Raw genomic sequence first — 20,986 nt, forward strand, 5'->3', positions numbered from 1 at the left:
GTGTGAGCCAGAAAATGAGACACTCTGTGAGTGAATAACTGTGTACGCTAATCTTTGAACCCTATCCTATCCTGTCGTGTCCTGTACTGTTGGTTGTACTCGTACATTTCATAAACCATCGACCCCTCAAACCCCGGCTCGACAGATCGGCTCGAGGGAAAGATGCGCCTCTAACTCTCCAACTCCACCAGCACATCGACTCCTGCAGTACCGTGTAGTCAGTCTGGCTGCTTCGACCAGTCCTTGCACAACCCGAGCAAGGTCCGACATGCTTTCCCAAATTCGACCTTGGGGTCGAAAGAGCGCCATGATCCCTGCGCCTGGTGCCATACTCGCGCCGACGAGTCCGTGACTGGCTTCGAGCCCATATTGCCGTATTTGCCTCGACCGGGGCTGTCCGTTGTGAGCATCTGAATGTCAGCTATCATGGAGAGGAAAGGCCGCATACCTAAACCCGGTAATTGGCAAGATCAAAACGTCGTCGACCAGCTTGCTTTGGCCGCCGTCTGCTAATCCAGTGAGAGCGTTCCACCGCAGTCCAATCCGTTCCTCTAACCAAGTCTTTGCTGCGACGGTCACGGAAACTGGTCCTGTCAAAGACAGCGGTCCAATCCGTTGTAGCTCCCTTACGGCTTGGGGAGCGGTGATATCTCCCCTGTCGCGCCTTGCAACATCCGCTAGCCTCCGTTGAAGAGTGTCCATGAAACGTAAAAGAATAGGGTGGCCAGGACTGGAAGCCAACGCCCACTGTGTGAGTTGGACCGGGTACGAATACCCCATGCGCCAATAGTCACTCTTGTAAGGCACACAGTCAGCCTCAATGCCGAGAATGGTGCTTACTGTGTTGTCGTAGGAATACTTCAGTCCCGTTACGGCGTCGGTCCAGGGAGCAAGGTCGGAAGCAGAAACCCAAGAGACAGGCCGACGAAGGGGTCGCGTGTCCACGTCTGCGTACTGCAAAATCGTCAATCTTTCGCCAATGCAGGCATGATTTGATTCGGGGACGAGAAACTTACAATTCCGCCAAACCATTTCAAAACCAGAACGCGGAAGACATCAGCCCGCTCCACGTTCGAGGGCAAGGACACAAAGCGATGGACAAAGTCAGGCTCAAATTCCGCCAACATTCGCACAATGCCTTCATCCTCCCAGAAGAAGTAAGCCATGTCGTCAGCCACTACACAAGATAACCATTTCTCCACACTGGCGCGAAGCAGATCCGACCAAGTGTCAACACGCCGATTCTTCCATGTTTGGTGCAGAAGTAAGGGAATGGAAGACTGGTTGATGAACCGGTGCTTGTTGGTGTTGGCAGCTTGCGCGGCCAGAAGAGCCGCATCAACTATCGTCTCCGGCTGAACACTGGCAGATGACAACCAGGAGGGTGGAATATACCATGCTGAAGCTTGTCAGTGGAAAGCCGAAGCAAGAAAAAAGGATTGCGGCAAAGCAATCTTCGGTTGTCCGTCGAGCACTAGCACTGCAATACGCACCTCCTCCAGTACCATTGAACGAATGCACGTGTCGCCAAAGCAAGGGGTATTGCCGCTCCAAGACTTCGGGCTGTGTCTGCACTCTATGTTTTGGGTCTGGTAGAAGCAGGTACCAAATAGCGAAGGCGGACAGAACAACAGATGCGACGAAACGGCGCAGGAATTGGCGAGAAGACAGCCAAGCCACTCTCATACTTGGGAAGTCAAGAAACACGGCAAAGCGCGTGCGCAAAAGGTGACTGAGGAGTATCTAGGGAAATACGATCGACGTGAACAGACACTTAAGGGAGAGCGAAAGACAACAGCGCGGCTTGGTCCAAGGGTTTGCATGGAGGCATGCTTTGAAGCGCAGGTATTAACATTTCTCGAGGAGAGAGGGTGTAAGAATCAGCGATGACGGTTGTTGCGCCAGAGTGAATTCCAGTTGAGTCTTTACGAGTCCAGGCCTCACCATAGCACATAGCACAAAGCTTGGACGGGATCTGCCAATGGTGAGAAACCTGGTCATTGCCAGCGGATTTCAAGGAACCACCGGTCAGGGACCGCGGCGATGGTACGGGCACTGGCGCGGGTAGTAGTGATGGCGATGAAAGATGGCGCGTCGATGTGTGTACATTGGCATATCAAGGACAAGCGACAATGCCAGTGGATTTCCCAACGTGCTATAAAGGGATCGACGTGATTGGTGTCAGTGTCACCGGCGCATTCTGGATGGACAAGGAGGATGTTGTTTGGTGTCTGCGGCGCCGGAACAACTTAATACCGGCCAGCACCTGAGGATCCTCCTCATCAAAGGGGCTCGAGGGGGTCAAATGCACAAACAGTAGAAAGGAGTCGTCAAGTCTGGAGGGAAGTGCCGTATATGTCGCTGTGATTAGAGGCACAGATTGTCTCCCAGCAGAATGAGACGTTGAGATTGATATGTTGTTAGCAGTATATGACCATAAGCATAAGCAAAAGGAACGCGGAACATGTTTTGTTGAAGTGAGAAATACTCACAAGGCCGACACTCAACGATCTATGATTAGCCGTAGCTGCAGTACGGTATCCCACATACCCGCGACACGCAACCACGATACTACGACTGCGGAAAGTTTGTAGCTTCACGAATAAATCAGTCCACCAATTGTATACACTGCACTCTCCCACTTTCACCATGATTTCTCTTTGTATGTCCGGGCAAGTAGCATCTGGTTGTTGTAGATCACTCCGTCGTCTCCAACCTTATAATATACCCCGCCGGCCTCTCCAACCTGCGAAACAAATTCGTCTACTTTCACAATCAACTAAACGCTCTCATTATGCCAATCCTTTCGAGGCCGCCAGAGCTCAAGCCCGGGAGAAGAATCGAACCACTCTGTGTGTACACTGTAATAAGGATAACGGTCTGCCAGCCGCTGACGGGGCTTAGATACTATGGACTGAGTGCGGGAATCCTGCTTCTTGCACTTTCCTATGCTTCGGTTCCTCTTTATAAAATGGTCAGCACCACCCATGAGAGCACCACATGAGAAGCTCACGATGCTAAATCCATCCCAGATTTGCCAACAAACCGGGTGGTCTGGCCAACCTGTCAAGGCCCACGATTCCACCGGAGACCCAGCCCTTCGCTTGAAACCCGTCGAAGACCACCGTCGTTTGCGTGTCACCTTTAACGGCTCCGTGTCCGACATCCTCCCTTGGAAGTTCACGCCGCAGCAACGGGAAGTTCGGGTTCTTCCTGGCGAGACGGCCCTCGCTTTCTACACGGCCACGAATAAAGGAGACGCAGATATCATCGGCGTGGCTACATATTCCGTCACACCGGCACAGGTGGCGCCGTACTTTAGCAAGATCCAGTGTTTTTGCTTTGAAGAGCAGAGGTTGAACGCCGGCGAGACGGTTGACATGCCAGTGTTCTTCTTTATCGACCCGGAATTTGCCAAGGATCCTCAGATGAGAGGCATCGACACCATCACACTCAGCTATACGTTCTTCAAAGCAAAATACGACAAGAACGGAGTGTTGACTACCATACCCATGGCCATGGCAGGGGCATAACTGAGAAGTCAACATGAAGAGAGGCAATAGACAGACTCACAACGTCGTGCATGATCGTCGAGTCCGCACCTCTGGAGCAGGCGTAGACCACAACAGCGCCTATCGTCCTTTCAACCACTCAATCAGATCATCCACGCCCCGATCGGGTGGAAACACAGGATACCACCATTTAACCACCTTGCCATCCTGCAACGCAATCATCGAGCGTCTGAGGACCTTCTGCCCTTCCCAGTCGAATGTCGGCAGATCCAAGCCTCTCTGGAATTCCAATTCCTCGTCACTCAAAAGATCATAAGGAAGATGCAGCCGCTCATGCACCTCCGCTTGGTAGGCGGGCGATTGGGTGGAGATGCCATAAATGTGGGAAACCCCTAGCGCACGCAGTTCAGGCAGACTGTCCCGGAAAGAGCAGGCTTGCGGCGTGCATCCTCTCGCGCCTGGGATGGAATTCCACGAGTCGGGAACGGTCTCGTTGGGTGCGCCTGGTCAAAACCCTGTTTCAATACTGGAAGGAATGGAGTTTGGGCAACCAAGGGGAAACGAGATTGGAGGAAAAGATGGACAATACCTGTCCTGGGATAGCAAAATACAACGGTCAAGCCTTTCAAGCCGGCGAGATTAACCCTTTGCGTTGGATCGCGTGCAATGGGAAGGCTGAGGCTGGTAGGGATAGCAAGGTCGCTGAGATGGTCATATGCACCGTCGTCCTTGGGGACGGGAAGGTCCGCCGGGAGTGTAGTGTCTGTGCAAGAGGTGAAGACTTGTCAGCTGTTGCTTCGGAATGACTTCAAATACTCCGGGCTATCTTGAGGGGATGCAGGACGTCTGAACAGCCACGATGACAGCCATCGAGTCATGGGTCGCTCATGCGGAATTGGGTGGCATGAGATGTGCTCGCGTTAGGCTAACGTGAAGGGTTGTCAATAGCACGTACGAGCCATAACTCGACAACTCGATTTCTCCACTCTGTATTAGTGTACCAAAATCCCTTCAAGCTCGATCGTCGAATGTATTTCAGCGGAATCTGTCTTGCTATTCAAGATCTTTGATTTGCGGGAGGGGAGTGCAAGAATTGAACTCGAGTTCGTGTTGCAGGGCACTGAGAGTCGGCGTAAGCCCGCTTTATCCCGCGTGAGCTCTTGTAGCCCAAATCAAGTCAACCCCTCGCTGCCCTGTGATACTTGAGATACCGTGACCTGGGAACTCGGCACGCCTGCCTCTTGGGGAGACATTTCTTTTTCACCGTGAGCCAGAGACGGCGCAGCTCCATGAGTTTTCGGGGACGTTCGGTCTTGCTGTTGGTGGGCGAGTCGAGGGACTCAAATGGTGCAATTGACGTGATCGTGATGAATAATCCAGGTGAAGACCAACACGGAACCAGTACCAGCATTTCCTAAGTAAGATAGATAGATCCAGCTATTCTTTCAGTGTAAACCAAAAAAAAGGGGAGTATATGGATGAATTCACGGATTTTTATCACGATTTTGACCACGAGTTAATCACCTAGCAAGTCTATCCTACTAGGGCATAATTTTCTGTGGTCACACTGTTCAACATGTATGAACCGAACCTTCAAAGGGCCTGTGCTTGCAGTACTGCTCTACATATCTCTAGGCATATACTTCTCTCGCCATATTCCCCCCCAAGTGAACAGAATGCATGGCACTACACAAAGTGCGAGGTTGCAGAATGCTAGCACACTGTTTCCCCAACCGAGACCTAGTATCTGGTAAAGGACTGGGCCAAGGAGCGGAAGGAGAGATCCTCCAATACACCTTGTCATGGTTGTTGCCGCCAGAGCGGAGGCTGAGAACTCGGTGAAAGAGTCGACCAGATATGTCTGCAACGAGAGCTATACTACGTTAGGACACTGGAAGAATGTTTGCACTGGCTCTGAGACCGCTCACCTGAATGGTCGTGACGCCCATACCAAAGAAGTATAGACCCAGCATGGGAGCAAGCCAGAATGCATGGTACCGTGCGCTCCAGCCATACCAGAATAAACCGATGACCACCAGCGGCAATCCAACCATCATAGCAGGCAGTCGATATTCAGCTTGCCGTTTTCCGTCATTCCGCTTCATCAAGAACTGAGAGATACGATCACTCGTCCTGCCGAAAACGAACGCCGCAAACAAAAATCCAGTCGTGACTCCTAGATACATGAGACCGGAGGCGCTCGTAGAAAACCCGTACTCGTCCTGAAATATACGCCCCAGGGAAGCGAAGATCAAGTTCATTGTTCCTGCCACAATAGATATGATAAGTGAACAAGCAAGGATGACCGGAGAGAAAAGCAGAAGCTTCAACGGTCTCTTGATCGCCCGAAAAACCTCGAAACCTGGGTCTGGCGCTCTGGGATTTGGAGTGTCGATATCTGGTGTCAATGGTCTCTTAACAGCCCGAGTAGCCTTGTCAGCAGATTCTGGCTTGGTAAGACTTGGGTTTTTGATATCCGATTTCAAAGGTGTCTTGATCATCGGAAGAGTAGCAGGGCCTGGTTTCACGGCATCTGGGACATGGGCATCCGAACTCCTAAAGCGTGGGGTGGTCGGTGAGCGAACAGCCTGCCTCATCTCTGATCTCTGGACCTCCTGAGATATATCATCAACAAGGTCTGGATTTGTATGATTTGGAGTAAAGTCACGAGGTCCGCCATCGGCTTTTCGTCGGCATAAAATGGTCGGTGCATGAGTCTCTCTTAGAATGAAGAAGGAGGATAGCAAAGCAAAGCCAGCCTGTAGAACATTAGCGACGAAATGGGTCCGCAAAGGACGCGAAACACTTTACAAATATTGTGATAATCCAAAAAACCCATCGCCAACTTTGGTGCTGAATGATGAATCCACCCAAGGGTGGTCCAAGAAGATTTCCGAATATAGGACCTGAGTGGTAGATGGCCATGGCTAGGCCCCTCTCCTTGACTTCGAACAGATCGTACACCATCGCACCGCCTATGGCGACAGGGGCGGCACCGAAACATCCTGCAATGAAGCGGAAGGCCACTAGCATGCCGATGCTTGAAGATAGCGCACAGACCACGGTAAAGCATATGAACAAGGCCAGGCAGGATCGGTAGATCACAACACGACCATAGACCTCCGAAAGTGGAGCGAACACTAGGGGACCAACGGCGAAGCCAAGCACGTAAATTGTCATAGTGAAGGTTGCAAGTGTGTCGTTGTGGCTGTTGAAATCTCTCTGCATAGCAGGTATACCCGGAGCATACAACATGGACGTCAAGTGCCTGCACAAATGTTAGTCTGAAGTGCCTTGCAGAAGACTGTGTATCAACCAACGTGAAAAGCTCAATAAAGCTCACCAGCGCAATGATGCTATATTTCCACAAACGCGACCAGTTGCGAGGATTTTCGGCATTTTCGTTATCATTCCAGTTCTGGAGAGAACTGCCCTCTCTTACACCACCTTCTGAGTGCTGCTCATCATGGACACCTTGATCTTTGATGCTGAAGTTGACACTTCCATAGCTTGGACCTGAATTAGAGACAAGAGCTTGCCCTTCACTTGGAGAGGGTGTCATATTCACAATGACCACTTTGAGGGTGACAGGTGAGAGTTTGTTGCCATCTCCAAGTCAGCCAGCACCAACTGACGAGAGGAGGTTGGGCACCTTGCCTGTGTAACAATGCAGGTCCGCCGACATTCTCAGTCAACTTCAAGTTGGGTGTCGTTCCTTCCCGCAACCTCCTATCCGATGATGCTGCCAGTTAAGTTAGGCCGACTCTGGAAGCCACAAGTCTCAGCCTAGGTAGTGCTACTGTTACCCTACTGGCGCCCTATTCGCGCGTGTGTATTTTATTTGAACGTTACCAACCTGGACTGACAGGCGTCCGCCGTACACCTGCGTATCAACGTCAGACACGTCAGTTCTGCGTGTGTGACTGGTCTAGGATAGGCTCGTGGTGCGTCATACAATTGGTGATCAATCTATCAGGTGCTCCACCGGTTAGCCTCTAGCCATGAAGCAGCTAGTTAGTGTCTGCTGAGGCAGGAGTGCCGGAACTCTGAAATGACTTCAGCAATCCCCATTCTCCCCATGGACTTCCCCCTGGGTGTCCCATCAACACGCCGCTTGTTCCAGCGGCATGGCAACCACGACACCTGAAAAGTTGCTGGTAGTGACTTGTGAGAGCACTGAAAAGTCTACCAACGGGCTGAGCACCATGGGCGAGAGTCATTTGGAAGCTGATATGTATTTCCTGAAGCGCGAAACGCTGTATGAGGCGGAAAAGCCTTACGGAATGCGATATTACGCTGACGGAGTTGCTCAATCCAACATATGTCGCGAGAAGCACAAAATTACCCTGAATGACATCCGCAAGCTTGAGGAGCCGCCGTCGGTGGGCGTGCAAGGCTTTAGCGTCATGCCATTGGAATCGAGAATGACCTATGAAGACTTCAATGACTATACCAAGATTAAATCTGTCTATCATGAAGACCTCATCTCGGCCTTGAAGAAGAAGTTGGGTGCCAAGCATGTCTTTGTTATGGATAACGCGGTATATATATGCTGGTCGCGACAGATGTCAGACCGAGTCTCACCATGGAAGTAGGTTCGCCGTCGCGAAGCGCACTTTCCGGTCTCTCAAGGAAAAAATTATGATTGGGATCAACCAACAGCTATGTGTCACATTGGTGCGAATTCTTGATCTCCAGAGCCTCAGAAGTGACTAACAGGACTTAGACTTCACCCACGATGAAGCTGTTCGCATGTTGACAACTCTCTACGGCAAGCAAGCATCTGAAATTCTGACTTCCCGTTGGCAGGTCATTAAGTGTGTTGACGCGCCTGGATAACTCAGCCGTAGCTAACAACGCCTGCTTAGTGTGTGGAAGCCTCTGCGTGGCCCAGTACGAGACTGGCCTTTGGGAATTGTTGATTCTAGAACTGTTGATTTCGAAACCGACACCGTCCCTTCGGATGTTGTCTTTCCAACATGGGTTACGGAGAACATGCAAGTCATGTATAGTCCAAGCTATCGATGGTACTACTTGTCCGACCAGATGCCAAACGAGGCTACCATATTCAAGAGTGCTGATTCTGACGCGTCACAACCGAGTGGTATGTCTTCGCATGGCTGATCCATTGCGAAAACAAACTGATCTGTGACAGCATGCCCCCATGCAGGATTCAACAGCCCTAACACCCAAGCTGGGGATCCGGCTCGAGAAAGTATTGACTGCCGCGCATTTGTGCTCTACGCAGATCTAAAAGAGTATCCTCAGGAGGTGGGAAAGCTCTTTGAAGGGATCCATGGTCATATGGTATGACTTTTATCTGTTTACTGTCTAGGATAGAAGCTCGAGCACGTCGAGAAGGAAGTTTGCTCTTGTACTTTGAACACTCTGCACCTATGCTACACGATGTTATGATTGATTCAACGATTTTTGCCTGATCTAGTTTGCTTACAACACATGCCAAACCCCTGGAGGGCTTTCAGTTTGCTGTCGCTGGTATGAAAATCGTTTCCGAGCTTGTGACAATATCCCCTTTGCTCACAGTCCACTACGACAAAACTATGTTTCCATAGCTCTGTCGGCTGCTTTCCTCTCTTTCACCACATGTGGGCCGCGAGTGGTGTTCCCATCCATGACCACAATCTCCCCTTTTGCGAATCCATGATCGGTGTGAGTCCCTCCGGCAACGGGTTGGCTCGTCTTCTTGGGCCAGTGAGCCTTCCAAGGTTGAGTCTTCTCGACTTTTAGGGAAGGCATTGCAGCGCTATTGTTTCTTTTAGTCAAGGTTTATTCTCGAGGGCAAGACGGTTGACCATACGTACAGTTTGTTTCCTTCAAGATCGATCAAGCAACTGTGCTTAGGCTCTCTGCCTAGTATAACAAACCTGACTGGAGGTGGTTGATATCACTGTTGGTAGTATGACGAAGGTATGGTGGGTGGATGAAAACATGGACACTGTTTTTATGTCCTTTGCCTTTTGAGGCCCAAGCACACCCCTCTTCTGGTCGCAACAACCAGGGCGTCATGCGCCCTGTGTCAACGTGTTCTCTTGTAACTAGTTGTTAACGACGGGGTTCCGTGGGTTCATGGTACAGGAAAGACGCTTCCATGCTCATTTCTACCAACCAAAAGCTCAATCACCAAACCGGTGTATTGTGATCACCAGACGCACTCGGTAACAACCAGTAGGGATGAAGAGTGATTTTTTCAGCGATACACAATCCATAAAAGTTACAAAACTTCTGCGTCTTTTCAAGTTTTACATAGTGGCTGCTTGCAGGCCAGGGTCCATCCCTGACGGGAGGACGCCTGTACCGTTGATGCGTGGCAAACAAGCTCCAACCTTCAGAGTGTTTGGGTAGACCAAGAACTGAGTGCTGGGCTTCTGAGCCGGTACAAGAACTTGTGGCCAATCAGTGCCTGCATGTTGCGATTAAGAATATATATTCATTTTGCAGTGCTACAATAGATCAAATTTCGAGAGTCTTGAGATTGGGCGCAGGAAGGGCTGCACGGTTTGTTTCAAAATTCACGTTGGGTCCCGAAGTTGGCACGAGTGATTGTCCTACTCGAAATGACTGGCACTCTTGTGTTACTTTGGCGTTCACGGCCGTTCACTGCACTATGCCTTCCAGATGTAATTTTATCCCTGCCTGCCTGCCTGACCTCGTTGTTACGTGTCACCACAACGCCTCTACAATTAAAAATCCTAGCGAGTCACCCGACCTCTCACCATCAAGCTGCAGAAGAAAACGAGCCGAGTCGTGCCGCCATTGTTATAGAATGTGGGTGAGCTCTTGTAGCACAGATACTTTCCGCGACTTCCGTCACATTTGACACTCCCGAGTTCATGGCGACTTTTGATACCCAAGTCGGCAGCAGATTGGCAATATCAGAGGCTTTTTCCAATTCAAACCCCAATGTGGATTTGGTCCTGATACCTGGAGTTGGCACCGCGGCTGTCCGGGAATGGGGAGTCTGTCAGCAATCATGGCTCTCGATGTTAGAGCGAGAAGAACACAGCCGGCTCAGAATTCTCGAGTTCCACTACCAAATTCCACTTGATGACCACTTCTCCTGGCAATTCTTTCTCGACCAAGGCGCAAATCTTCTCCGCGAACTCTCTCAGCTTCGGAGTGCCACCGATGCACAAAAGCGACCATTGCTTCTTATGTGCCACAGTCTTGGAGGATTCATCCTCAAACAGGCTATATCTATTGCAAACTTCCAACATCCGAGATATGATCTCCTGCTCAATGCCCTAGTTGGCATGGTGTTCCTTGGCACGCCGCATAGTTCACCAGGAGACGACACTCTCTGGGAGCAATGTTTATGGATTTTGAGAGCGGCCAACCCGGGGATGTCGAACAAGCAGGCGCTACTCCAGAAGAAAAATGACACATCTCTGTTGACTAACTTGGGGGCTCGTTTTCAAGATGTCAATACCAATTTACGCATCTTGTCTGTGTATGAAGAGAGGAAGACCATCATCCCCCGAACTTTTACAAGCAAGAAACTGATTCTTGTTGACTTGGAACTGGCGAAGATCGGCGCACTGCGGGAGCAATGCTTCGGTTTACCTCTGTCACATCTCGATCTATGCAGTCTGAAGGATGAAAACGGTGAGCCCGACATGCATATCGTCGACTGGATGCGAACTGTTTTGAGATACTCTATCAGCAATGTAGAGGATCGGATGCGATCATATCGATCACGAACTCCATCTGACCACAGATCCGACAGTGGCGGCTCGAAGGAGGCTGCCGAGTACGTCCTCAGCCGGAACGAAGGAAGCGCAGAGGCTGGAAACACTGGAGAGGGCCAATATGGATCCACGACAATTGATCTGGAGGTGATTCCCATGGTTGAGGCTTTCGCTCCGTCAAGAAGGCAGGCGGTATTGCCATGCAGATCCCTGGGTGGCTACCCGCGGAATAAAGAGTTCACAGGCAGGGTTCGCGAATTGGAATTGCTTGACAGCCTATTGCTTCCTTCTCAAGACCGTCTGGTGTCTTCCGAATCTCAAGCATCAAGACATGTTACTCTCTGTGGTATGGCTGGTCTTGGAAAGACAGAACTCGCTTTAGAGTTTGCACATTCCCGTCAAGAACGATTTGATGCTGTTTTCTGGATCCATGCTGACACTGTGAACAAGCTAGAGCGTGATTTTGCCGATATCGCCGTCAATCTGGGGCTTGAAGATGATAAAGAACCCCGGGATCTTGTGGTCAATAGGGAGACAGCAAAAGGCTGGCTGTCAAAACCCACGAAGCTCTTAGATCAAACACACGATACTGTCGGCCAGACGGAGGCCTCTTGGTTGATTGTATTGGACAATGCAGACAACCCGGACGTTATCAGTGAATACACACACATATTCGGATCTGGATCGTGGTTAATCACCAGCCGACATCCACTGGCGAAAACATCATTTTCTCGTGATACTACAGTCCTGGACCTGGAACCACTGGACAATCACACAGGCGCCCAGCTTCTCCAGAGATTGACCGGCGCAAACGACGACGACCATCTCTCGTTGATGGTGTCACAACGACTTGGCGGACTTCCACTGGCTATTGCTCAGATGGCTGGCGTCATTCGCCGCCAGTATATGCTTCTCAAAGATTTCCTAGAAGTTTATGAAGACGACACGAGGAATCCGATGGACTCTCCAACGGGGTCACTGAAGTCGTTGAACGTCCTAGAGCTTGAGCTGGAGCAAAGACCGGCCAGAGCCAGAGGCTCAATCGCGTCCATCTGGGCTATTGACGCGCTGACGCCGTCCTCGCGGAGTTTACTCGAGGCGATGATCTTTCTGGACCCAGATTGCATACAAGACTACTTGATGAAAGACTGCTGTGCTCAAGTAATCACGGATGCATCTTTTCCCAGGCGTCTAAAGGGGTTCTTCACGGCCCGTGCTGCCTTGATGAACAGCTCCTTATTGAAGACGGTTAATGACGATACTGGCGTGAGGATTCACAGGGTCCTTCAGGATGCCGTTAGAGTGAACTCGAGACGCAAATTGGACGTGATCTTTGCAGACACGGTGGCTGTCTTGTGCGAAGCGTGGCCTTCTGCTGCCATGCACAAGATCCACGACGTCGAGCGGTGGCCACGATGCAAAGAAATCTACCAGCACGTCAACTATCTTCGAGCTGAGTACAAGGAGCAGTTGCTTGAAGGCAAGAATCTATCGAAGTTTCAATACGCGAAGCTGTTGTATGAAGCTGGATGGTGAGTCAAACATTGATGACGCATTGAGGCGTTTTCCAACCCTATTTTTCGGAGTTTTGACTTACCACTGGACTACTAGGTATCAACACGCAACAGGAAACTCTTATGCTATCCGCGACATGCTTGACGAATCATGGAAAATTTGCCAGACTTGCGAAGAAAGCCAGCAGAGTCGAAACCTACTCGCGGACATCCATTACACAATGGGTGCCATAGCTAGTGAGACCAACGATCCGGAATTGTGCATGCAACATACAAGGGCTCTCCTGGATATGAGAATGCAAGTTGCCGAGAAGACTGCGATCAGAGATGTACGCCTAGCCATTGCCTACAACGAAAATGGAATAGCAAGAATGATGTCTCGCGACTTTGACGGAGCCGAGAGGTGCTTTGAGAGCGCGATTGACGTGTACAGTTCGCTTCCGGACTTCCGAAAGGACATGAACACCGTGTCACACGCAAATCGAGGTTTGGCTGCTTGGCTGAAAGGTGACTTCACCCGTGCAATCAAGATATTCGAGGATGCAATTCGAGACCGGGAAGAGCTTTTCGGCTTTCTGGATAAGGAGAATTTCCGGTCAGCTAATCTACCTCCCTGCATAAACCCTTTATCGCTTGATGTAATGCTAACATTTCAACAGTTGTGGGCGCTTGTGGTATGGTCTGGGAAACGTGAGATGGAGCCTCGGAGAATTTAAGCAGAGCTGGGAATGCCATCAAAATGCTTTCGAGCAAGCTCAGGACACCGTGGGCGTTCGACATCATCGCTTCGCCGACATTTGCCATCGAATTGCACAGCATTTGCTCCGCCACAGCAACCTCAACCGTGAAAATCGAGCCTCATCGAAGTGGGTGCTTTGTGATAACTACCACCAAGTTCGACTTGTTTGAAGCTGACTGTAGCCCAGAACACATCTCGAGCAAGCTCGAGAGGTTATCGACCAAGCTTTGGGGATCTGGGGCACGCACCAAGCTACCTATAGACCAGAACTGGCGCGCTCCTCCTTCCTCAAGGCAAAAATCCTTCATCGCGCCGGTGCGGTAGACGATGCTTCAGCACTTTTCAAATATGCAGCCAAATCATGGAGGGAACTCTCCGCAGGTGCCAACAAACCGGATCGGGACTTGACAGAAGAAGATTTCGATGAACTTGTCACATTCTGGTCCAAGTGATATTTCAATGTGAGAGTAGAGCGTTCGAGATGACGAAAGCGGGGTCTTGGAACAGTGGACCAAGGCTAGAACATCTCTGAGCCAACCCGAACTGCACATGGCCGGCCGGAAGTGTCGAGTACAGCTGTTGCTGCACTAATCAGATCAAGATCCTTTCCGGGTACTCCCAGCAGGTTCACGCAAACGGGAAGTTGTTCTTGACGTTCGGTGATGCGGGATTCAAACGAGATTTGTGCTATTGGAATGACAAGATCTGGGCATCCCAATATAGGAGACAGGAAAAGGGAATCGAACCCGCTTTGTACGGTGGGTGGGTTAGGGGGATGATCCCGGTAGTTTGGTACCCCTTCCGAGATGGGCATCACCAAGATTGAGTTCTTTTCCGGACCTCCCATGACTTCGTTGAGAAACCAAGACTTGTAGACCTCCAACCGGCGCAGACCCTCTTGGTGTTGCTCTTTCGTGACTCCTCTGCCCAGATTCCACCGCCATTTCACGAAAGAATTCACGTAGGGTTCCTTGCCGCGCTTCTTCACATACCGGTCCCGAAATGAAGCCTGGCTGTGATAGAACTCGCGGTAGAAGGTCTGGACAATAACGTTGCTGAGATATGCTTCGAGATCCTGGCCCTCGCAACCTTCTGGGGGTGAATCTAGCCATTTCTGCCGTATCGAGACTCGGTCCAGCGTGCCATTGATCGAAGTCCTGAGGTCATCAACAAAGGACTCAAGGTGTTCCAAATGCTGTTCATTATCCTTCGGCAAGTAGTCTTGCGGATACAGGATGCAAGCGGGTCTGGGTGTAACTCCAGCGCCTGTCGTTGATTCGAGGTGGCACCACAGCGAAGCCACTGACGCAAACTTGGTCAGGTCTCGAGACAAGATGACTGGAGTATCAAATTGCAGAAAAGTCGGCCACATTCCTCCAAGGTCCACAAGGTCATGTGTTGGACGATATTGAAAACATCCATTGGCTGCGGCGGGACGTCTTCCACTTCCCGATGTATCTTCTGCTATGGTAAGATCAAGCCAGTCGTAAGCAGCAATCGCAGCAGCACTTCCACTGCTGCTCCCAGCCGGAGATTGGTAGCCGTCAGCTCTTGGGTTGAACGGAGCATGGTAATCAATGGCCTCGGTCGGCTCTTCTCTTGATATCATTGAGCTGATCTTGGTCGTTCCTAGTACGTCCGCGCCAGCGTCAATGAGTCTCTTCACGCATACTGCTGTAGAAGTCGAGGGTGTACTGATGTCGTAAAAAGCTCTGTTGCATAGTGTCGTTGTCAATCCATTCATGTCGAACATGTCCTTGACTGCAATGCGCATCCCATCTAATGGTCCTTTAGAGTACCTTGCTGCACGCGAAGGTGTCGCGATGCTCAAAGTCTGATACTGCGCACCAGAGATCCTCAACGGGATATACACGGTGTCGCCAACCCTGCTCTTTAGTCAGCAAAGAGTACCATGGGAGTAGTCATGGCCAACAATACTTCTTTGCCTCAGGTGGCTCTACCGCAACCATAAAGGCGCCCTGAATATCGTCATATAGCCTGGACACTTGCCACAACGAACCATCTTCAATAAGGTACGGTCCTGGCACCGGGAGGGTCATATGATGTGACCACCGCTCCAGTGAGAGAATTTTGCTGCCGTAAGACCTGACGAGATCGTGTTCACTATGGACGTTTCCTCTTGGGTCGCCGGGCCCGTCTAGCAGAAGGATATTGGCCAAGAACTCCGGCTGCAAGACGTCATCATTTTGCAAGACATAATCGACGTACGACTGTTGGCCGTCCTTCGAGGGAAACTCGGGAAATTGTCGCGGCAAGATTGTTAGCAAGGCTTTGGTTGGCCATCCTATACCGTCGGGACACTTTTCACGATAGAGATTAGCGAAATCCGCCTGCACAGATATCGAAGACCCTCGGCTCACCTTCAATCGATGACTTGCAACATATTTGAGGTCGTGAAGCTCAAACAACAACAAGTGGCCGACCCGGTGCAGGTTCCTTGTTCTACGCGCAGCCCGCACCGAGCGCGTCATGGTAGGCAGATGTGGAGCTGAATATTGAAATGTTTCGAAACGAGGGGTGGTAGCAACGGTGCAGGTTGTTCATTTGGCATTAGTAGTATCAGAATTTACCCCATTTCCCAGCTTTTCGGTAAAGTTCGGTGCGCATTTGGTAGGTGCGATGTGTTTGCTGGTGAGGGGTGATGCTGCTAGGTGCCACTGCAGGCCTCGACGCTCAGAGCGCCAGGCCGAAAACTGTCCGACCTGCATCACCATGACTAACAGACGGCTTGTGTGTTGTAGTGAAGTTGTTTTACAAATATTCATGTTCCAAAGTGAAATTTGGGTTTAGCCAGCAAGGCCACTTTGGAACGCAAGACAGCCGGATCGAGAATCGAACGAATGGACTGCTGGTGTAAGACCCACGCACGTCACACGTCAATACCACTACTCCACCTGTTCTACAATTGTCCAACCATCAGGCTCATCATTTCAAAGATGGCCTCAAATCAAGAAGAAAGACTCCAGCAAGACTATACGGGCCTGTCAAAATCACGAATATCCTTTTATTCGAACCGCGTACGACATCGCCCGTAAAACTCTCGGCTACGGACTCGTGTGTCAGCGGCTTTCACGCGCGTTTGCTCGTGAACCATCCTGACGACGACCCACGCCAATCACAGGGGGAGGCACAACCATTGAAGAGGGGGAAGTCAAGACGATGCGGAGCGTCACACTTGGTTGCGTGCGACGCTCCTCGAAAAGAAACAGCTCCAGGAGAATGAAGAGAATTTAGTGAGAGCCATCAGGAAATTCACCTACGAGCAGCAGTATATTCGGGGGTATAGGTAAGCCCCCGCGTCTCAGGATCTCACAGTGAGACATAAGCGTGGTTTCTCACCGCCGGCGTATCGCGGCGCGTCGCTGTGGGAACTTCGCGACTTCCACTTAGGGTATGAAGTATACTTCGGCTCCGTGGAGGAGTACTACGAGAGTAGGCGAGTCGCATTCGCCGCGTCCTACCTACACGACGAAGCTCTACGGTAGGAGAGTCGTCTCCCTGCGCGGTCCATGGTGTGGTCATATCTTGCGAGTGCCCTACCGGATATGGTCCAGGACACTGCAAACCGCATGGCGGACTCATCTCTCAAGCCAAAACTGCTACAACAAGGGACTCTCTCGGTGCGGGGACCAATCTCAGTGGTCGAGGTCGAGGACGAGGTTCCTAACCCCACGGCCGAGGAACAGAAGGCCTAGGTCCTTGTGAATTATCTACGGCCGGAGCTACGCTTCGTAGCCCTACATGAGCTACCTAAGTCGAGTACATTTCGTACGCGCAAGAAGAATACAGGCGATGGGGTATGCTACTGGTGCGGTGAAGAAGGAACTGTACCCTAGTAAAAACAAGGCGTGATATTAAGCGCAGAAGGCTTACGGCTAGGCTCGAAGTGAGTTCTACATGCGGCTCCTGGCTATACGTAGTGCCTGAAAGGTTCCTGAGGAGTTGGATACAAGTTCGGGGCGATATGCGCCCCCTCTATCGCCGACTGTCCACCGTCACTACAACATGCGGCAAACGAGCAAAACGCGCACACCTGCCTTGAGAGACTACGACAGCCAGGGGCACCTGACTTCACTGCTATCCTACCGGTACGAGAGCGACAATCAAAGCGATACGGATACGAGTCGATTCAGAAGCACTCTTCGGAGGCATGGGAATAATAACCACAAAGGCTGCGAGCTAGCTACAAGTTGGGACAGAACGACAAGGAAATAAGCTGCATTGTTACGGAAGAGGTGGGTACGACCGTGGCGGAAGGACGTCCCCCAAGGGAACGCCCATCCATTCAAGACACTGTATCATAACTCGAGCATTCGTCTGGCGTACTCCTACCGCGCGAGAAGCCTTACTGAGTCGCCCTCAGGCTGAGCAAGGCGAATTGATCGCTCGAACCGAGCCGCAGCACACTAACCAAGTTGCCTTGTGCGACTGGCCAAGCCTTGCTCTCTCTGTCCTTTAGACCCTCCAAGGAACCCTGAAGGTGGGTTACACAACGCTGGACTGCGCACAATCGTTTGATTGTTACAATTTTCTTTAAAGACAAAAAAGAAGAAAAGGCAAAAAAAAGAGCACATTGTGTAAATCGCTAGTCGTTACTACAAATACCATGGCAACACTGGCACCTTCAGCTTTCCCGTCAACAACTCGCACAAGACCAGAGCTAGAATCGAAGAAAACGAGTCAGCTGTACCTGTCCGCCTGTTGAAGCCCGAGGCTAACCTTTGACAGTCTCACCACAAGATTATGCTCGTCTTGTCGAGTCTCATTCTAAGCGCTCTGCGGCAGAAACTGTCTATCCTGGAACCAACTTCGCCAACCTCGCAGCGTATTTGCTGGGTCCATATGAGAGGCACAACGCTGCGAGCTCTCATGAGAACGTGTCTGCCAATGAACCCATGGTTGACACAAGCTATGTTACCCTATACTGCTTTGGCGACCGAGGCAACAATTCGACTCATCACTTCAGTCTATCGACACAGCTCACTAACCTCAATCTAGAAGCACAGACTGATATCAAAGGGCGATTGCTCTTTATACGCGGCAACGTCGCTCCCGAGTGGCTGGCTGTCATAGGTGCTAAATTTCTCCTGGATCCGGAGTTCTTCCAGAGACATCTTGATTTCAAACATGTCATCAGACGACCCGACTACTTCTTGTTACCTACAATGCCCTCCGGGGCCAGCCAGATGACGCGATTCCGGCTCAACACGATCGGATATGTTATGCAGCATCACAGAACCGGGCGCGGGCTCGACCAGGCCGATTTGGACATGGTCAGACATCGTGCCGAAGACTCTTGGGCTGACTATGTGGAAAGACTCGCCCGCGGCCGTGAAGGCGAGAGCAGGTCCGGAGACTCGATCGTGCGAGAATTCTCCATCCATGACCACGATCACTTTAGTCTCGAGCAGGACGTTTCGGTGCACATAACTTCCGCGGATGACAAATGGCTTGGTGAGAACATTGTGCAGAGTCTCCTTGGGTTTGCCACGTGCTAACGCTATACATCAGTAGTAGTATGGCTCGATGTAGGTCAAGCCCTGAATCTAGGTCCTGCCGAACCATGGAGCCCAAAGCTATTCGGCGTCGACCCCCTTGAAATAAGCCTCCATCCTACCATTCAGCAACGTGATGGTGTGGCCTTGGACGGGAAGTCATACATCAACGAAACGGTAAAATCTGAAGAAGATGATACCAATCATTGTCGGATCGTCCAGACAGCCTCGTTGCTGCACCTCGAGTATGACCGCCATTTGGAAGCCGACACCGTATCCGATCTTCCTATATTCGTGTTGATTGATATCCTTCGTCTCTGCGCCAACTCCGAGGTTCAACTTCTCAACATGATAGAGGCGAAAATTAGCACGGAGCTAAGTCCGGCTCGGTCACAGGCTCAGAACGAGCCCACAGTGTCAAACCTCCTATACCACAAGCGAGTATTGCGTCGTCATATGCAACGACTACTCGAAAACAAAAGCTTTATCGAGACTCAAGCCAGCATGACCCAACATGATTCCTTGAAACCCTGTCTTCCGAGCGGTTCAAAGTCAAAGCTAGACACGATATTACATGATTTTGATTATCTACTCGAGAAGGCCAAGGATCTCGCGAACGAATGTGATCGTGGCATGGGTATCATGATGAACAAGGCAAGCATCAAAGAAGCCCAGAAGGCAATTGTGCAGGCTGAACGAATCACCAAGCTCACCAAACTTGCATTTGTCTTTGTGCCATTGTCTTTCACTTGTTCATTCTTCGGCATGAACTTCTCACAATTTTCAGAGGACAGCGACCTCAGTCTCTGGATTTGGGCCACTCTTTCCGCTCCCATCCTTATCCTCTCAATGATTTTCATGAATTGGGATGTGGCGTGGGAGATTCGGAGATGGCTCACATGGGCTGATCGAGCAAGCCAACCCTTCCGCACTTGGTTGACTGAACGGAGCTCGCGGCTCTATGCACACTCGATTGATCGCAGGAAACTTACCCCGGAGGTATGAGTAACGCAGGGGAGGACGGTCTGAACAGGTTGAGGATGACCTAAGTGAGACCGGGCTGAAGTAGAATGTATGGATGACGCCTAGACTACCTCTATCTTTTGACTCGCTTGACTCGGCTGGGGCTGGCGTCCGTGACTTTAAGGGCGAGGGTTTCAATGTCAGAGGCAGCAGTGTCGGGGGTGTCAACTTGCTAAACTTTGTCTAGCACAGTCAGTTTGTTTGGAGAAATACATCAGTATGTGTAGCTTATATATACGGACATGGCATCTCTATTACTTCCCTTGGCTAGCTCTCGGGTGACGACCTGCGGCAGCCATTACAGTAAGGCCGGCATAATTCTCATAGTCACCCTCTTGCTACCAACACACCTCGCCGATCCTGTCGTTGGAAGCGTGCGATGTAGAAACCTTGCTGCCCATGGCTGGCACTTCCTCCAAAAACCTAAGTCTCTTGGGGGAAAAAATGCCCTTGAGGGATGAGAGGATCGTTGCTGTTTTCACTTTTGTTGTCTTCGTCACATTCGTTTGGAACCCGTCACCCTCGGCCACGTTGTTTACTGCGGGCTCTGGCAACGGATGCCATCCATGTCTGTCGGAATTCAGGAGCTGCCGGCAGCAATGCAGACATTCTAACGATGACCTTGCGCGGTGTCTTCGTGATCGGATATACCGAGGGGGGGAGACGGTTTGTGCGCCGGCCTGAGGTACATAATAAGGGATCCGCTGCGTGCTAGCAGCAACTTTCAGTTCCTTGCACTATAAAGACGAGAACCTATTATCCGGAGCAAAAGCAGCGCCCACATCTGGGCTGCCTAAACCGAAGGCGGATTTCCCGCCAACAACTTATATACAATGTTAGGTATTTCGGCGCCTTTGAATAGGGTACACAAGGCAGCATTTACCTATCATTTCAAACCATTCTACTGCGGGAGAACATGCTGATTGAAACAGACGCTGAGTGATGTCTAATGTCTATGTTGTAAGTGGACTGTCTT

General features: G+C 50.8%; 7 protein-coding genes across 7 annotated transcripts; 4 read left to right on the forward strand and 3 right to left on the reverse strand.

Annotated features, from left to right (window-relative positions):
- Positions 1 to 218: 218 nt before the first annotated feature.
- On the reverse strand, positions 219 to 1,686 carry Z517_12415 (uncharacterized protein; the record flags this gene model as incomplete). The annotated part of the gene is made up of 4 exons (XM_013422829.1): positions 219 to 393; positions 449 to 954; positions 1,017 to 1,399; positions 1,494 to 1,686. 4 exons carry the CDS (start codon positions 1,684 to 1,686, stop codon positions 219 to 221), a joined length of 1,257 nt encoding a protein of 418 aa, XP_013278283.1.
- A 1,285-nt stretch (positions 1,687 to 2,971) lies between these two features.
- On the forward strand, positions 2,972 to 3,533 carry Z517_12416 (uncharacterized protein; the record flags this gene model as incomplete). Its single annotated transcript, XM_013422830.1, has 2 exons — positions 2,972 to 2,974; positions 3,033 to 3,533. The coding sequence occupies 2 exons, from the start codon at positions 2,972 to 2,974 to the stop codon at positions 3,531 to 3,533; spliced, it is 504 nt and encodes a 167-aa protein (XP_013278284.1).
- A 99-nt stretch (positions 3,534 to 3,632) lies between these two features.
- Positions 3,633 to 7,074, reverse strand: Z517_12417 (uncharacterized protein; the record flags this gene model as incomplete). Its single annotated transcript, XM_013422831.1, has 7 exons — positions 3,633 to 4,015; positions 4,102 to 4,275; positions 5,235 to 5,385; positions 5,441 to 5,866; positions 6,146 to 6,271; positions 6,324 to 6,780; positions 6,833 to 7,074. The coding sequence occupies 7 exons, from the start codon at positions 7,072 to 7,074 to the stop codon at positions 3,633 to 3,635; spliced, it is 1,959 nt and encodes a 652-aa protein (XP_013278285.1).
- Positions 7,075 to 7,639: 565 nt separating this feature from the next.
- Positions 7,640 to 8,825, forward strand: Z517_12418 (uncharacterized protein; the record flags this gene model as incomplete). Its single annotated transcript, XM_013422832.1, has 5 exons — positions 7,640 to 8,053; positions 8,108 to 8,189; positions 8,239 to 8,329; positions 8,381 to 8,616; positions 8,668 to 8,825. 5 exons carry the CDS (start codon positions 7,640 to 7,642, stop codon positions 8,823 to 8,825), a joined length of 981 nt encoding a protein of 326 aa, XP_013278286.1.
- Positions 8,826 to 10,363: 1,538 nt separating this feature from the next.
- Z517_12419 (uncharacterized protein) lies at positions 10,364 to 13,923 on the forward strand (the record flags this gene model as incomplete). The annotated part of the gene is made up of 4 exons (XM_013422833.1): positions 10,364 to 12,750; positions 12,830 to 13,327; positions 13,392 to 13,598; positions 13,659 to 13,923. The coding sequence occupies 4 exons, from the start codon at positions 10,364 to 10,366 to the stop codon at positions 13,921 to 13,923; spliced, it is 3,357 nt and encodes a 1,118-aa protein (XP_013278287.1).
- A 65-nt stretch (positions 13,924 to 13,988) lies between these two features.
- Z517_12420 (uncharacterized protein) lies at positions 13,989 to 15,963 on the reverse strand (the record flags this gene model as incomplete). The annotated part of the gene is made up of 2 exons (XM_013422834.1): positions 13,989 to 15,357; positions 15,410 to 15,963. 2 exons carry the CDS (start codon positions 15,961 to 15,963, stop codon positions 13,989 to 13,991), a joined length of 1,923 nt encoding a protein of 640 aa, XP_013278288.1.
- Positions 15,964 to 18,098: 2,135 nt separating this feature from the next.
- On the forward strand, positions 18,099 to 19,992 carry Z517_12421 (uncharacterized protein; the record flags this gene model as incomplete). The annotated part of the gene is made up of 3 exons (XM_013422835.1): positions 18,099 to 18,171; positions 18,221 to 18,946; positions 19,004 to 19,992. 3 exons carry the CDS (start codon positions 18,099 to 18,101, stop codon positions 19,990 to 19,992), a joined length of 1,788 nt encoding a protein of 595 aa, XP_013278289.1.
- Between the last annotated feature and the right edge of the window lie 994 nt (positions 19,993 to 20,986).

The sequence above is a fragment of the Fonsecaea pedrosoi genome (genome assembly GCF_000835455.1).
Source record: "Fonsecaea pedrosoi CBS 271.37 unplaced genomic scaffold supercont1.9, whole genome shotgun sequence".
Classification (NCBI taxonomy): Eukaryota; Fungi; Ascomycota; class Eurotiomycetes; order Chaetothyriales; family Herpotrichiellaceae; genus Fonsecaea; species Fonsecaea pedrosoi.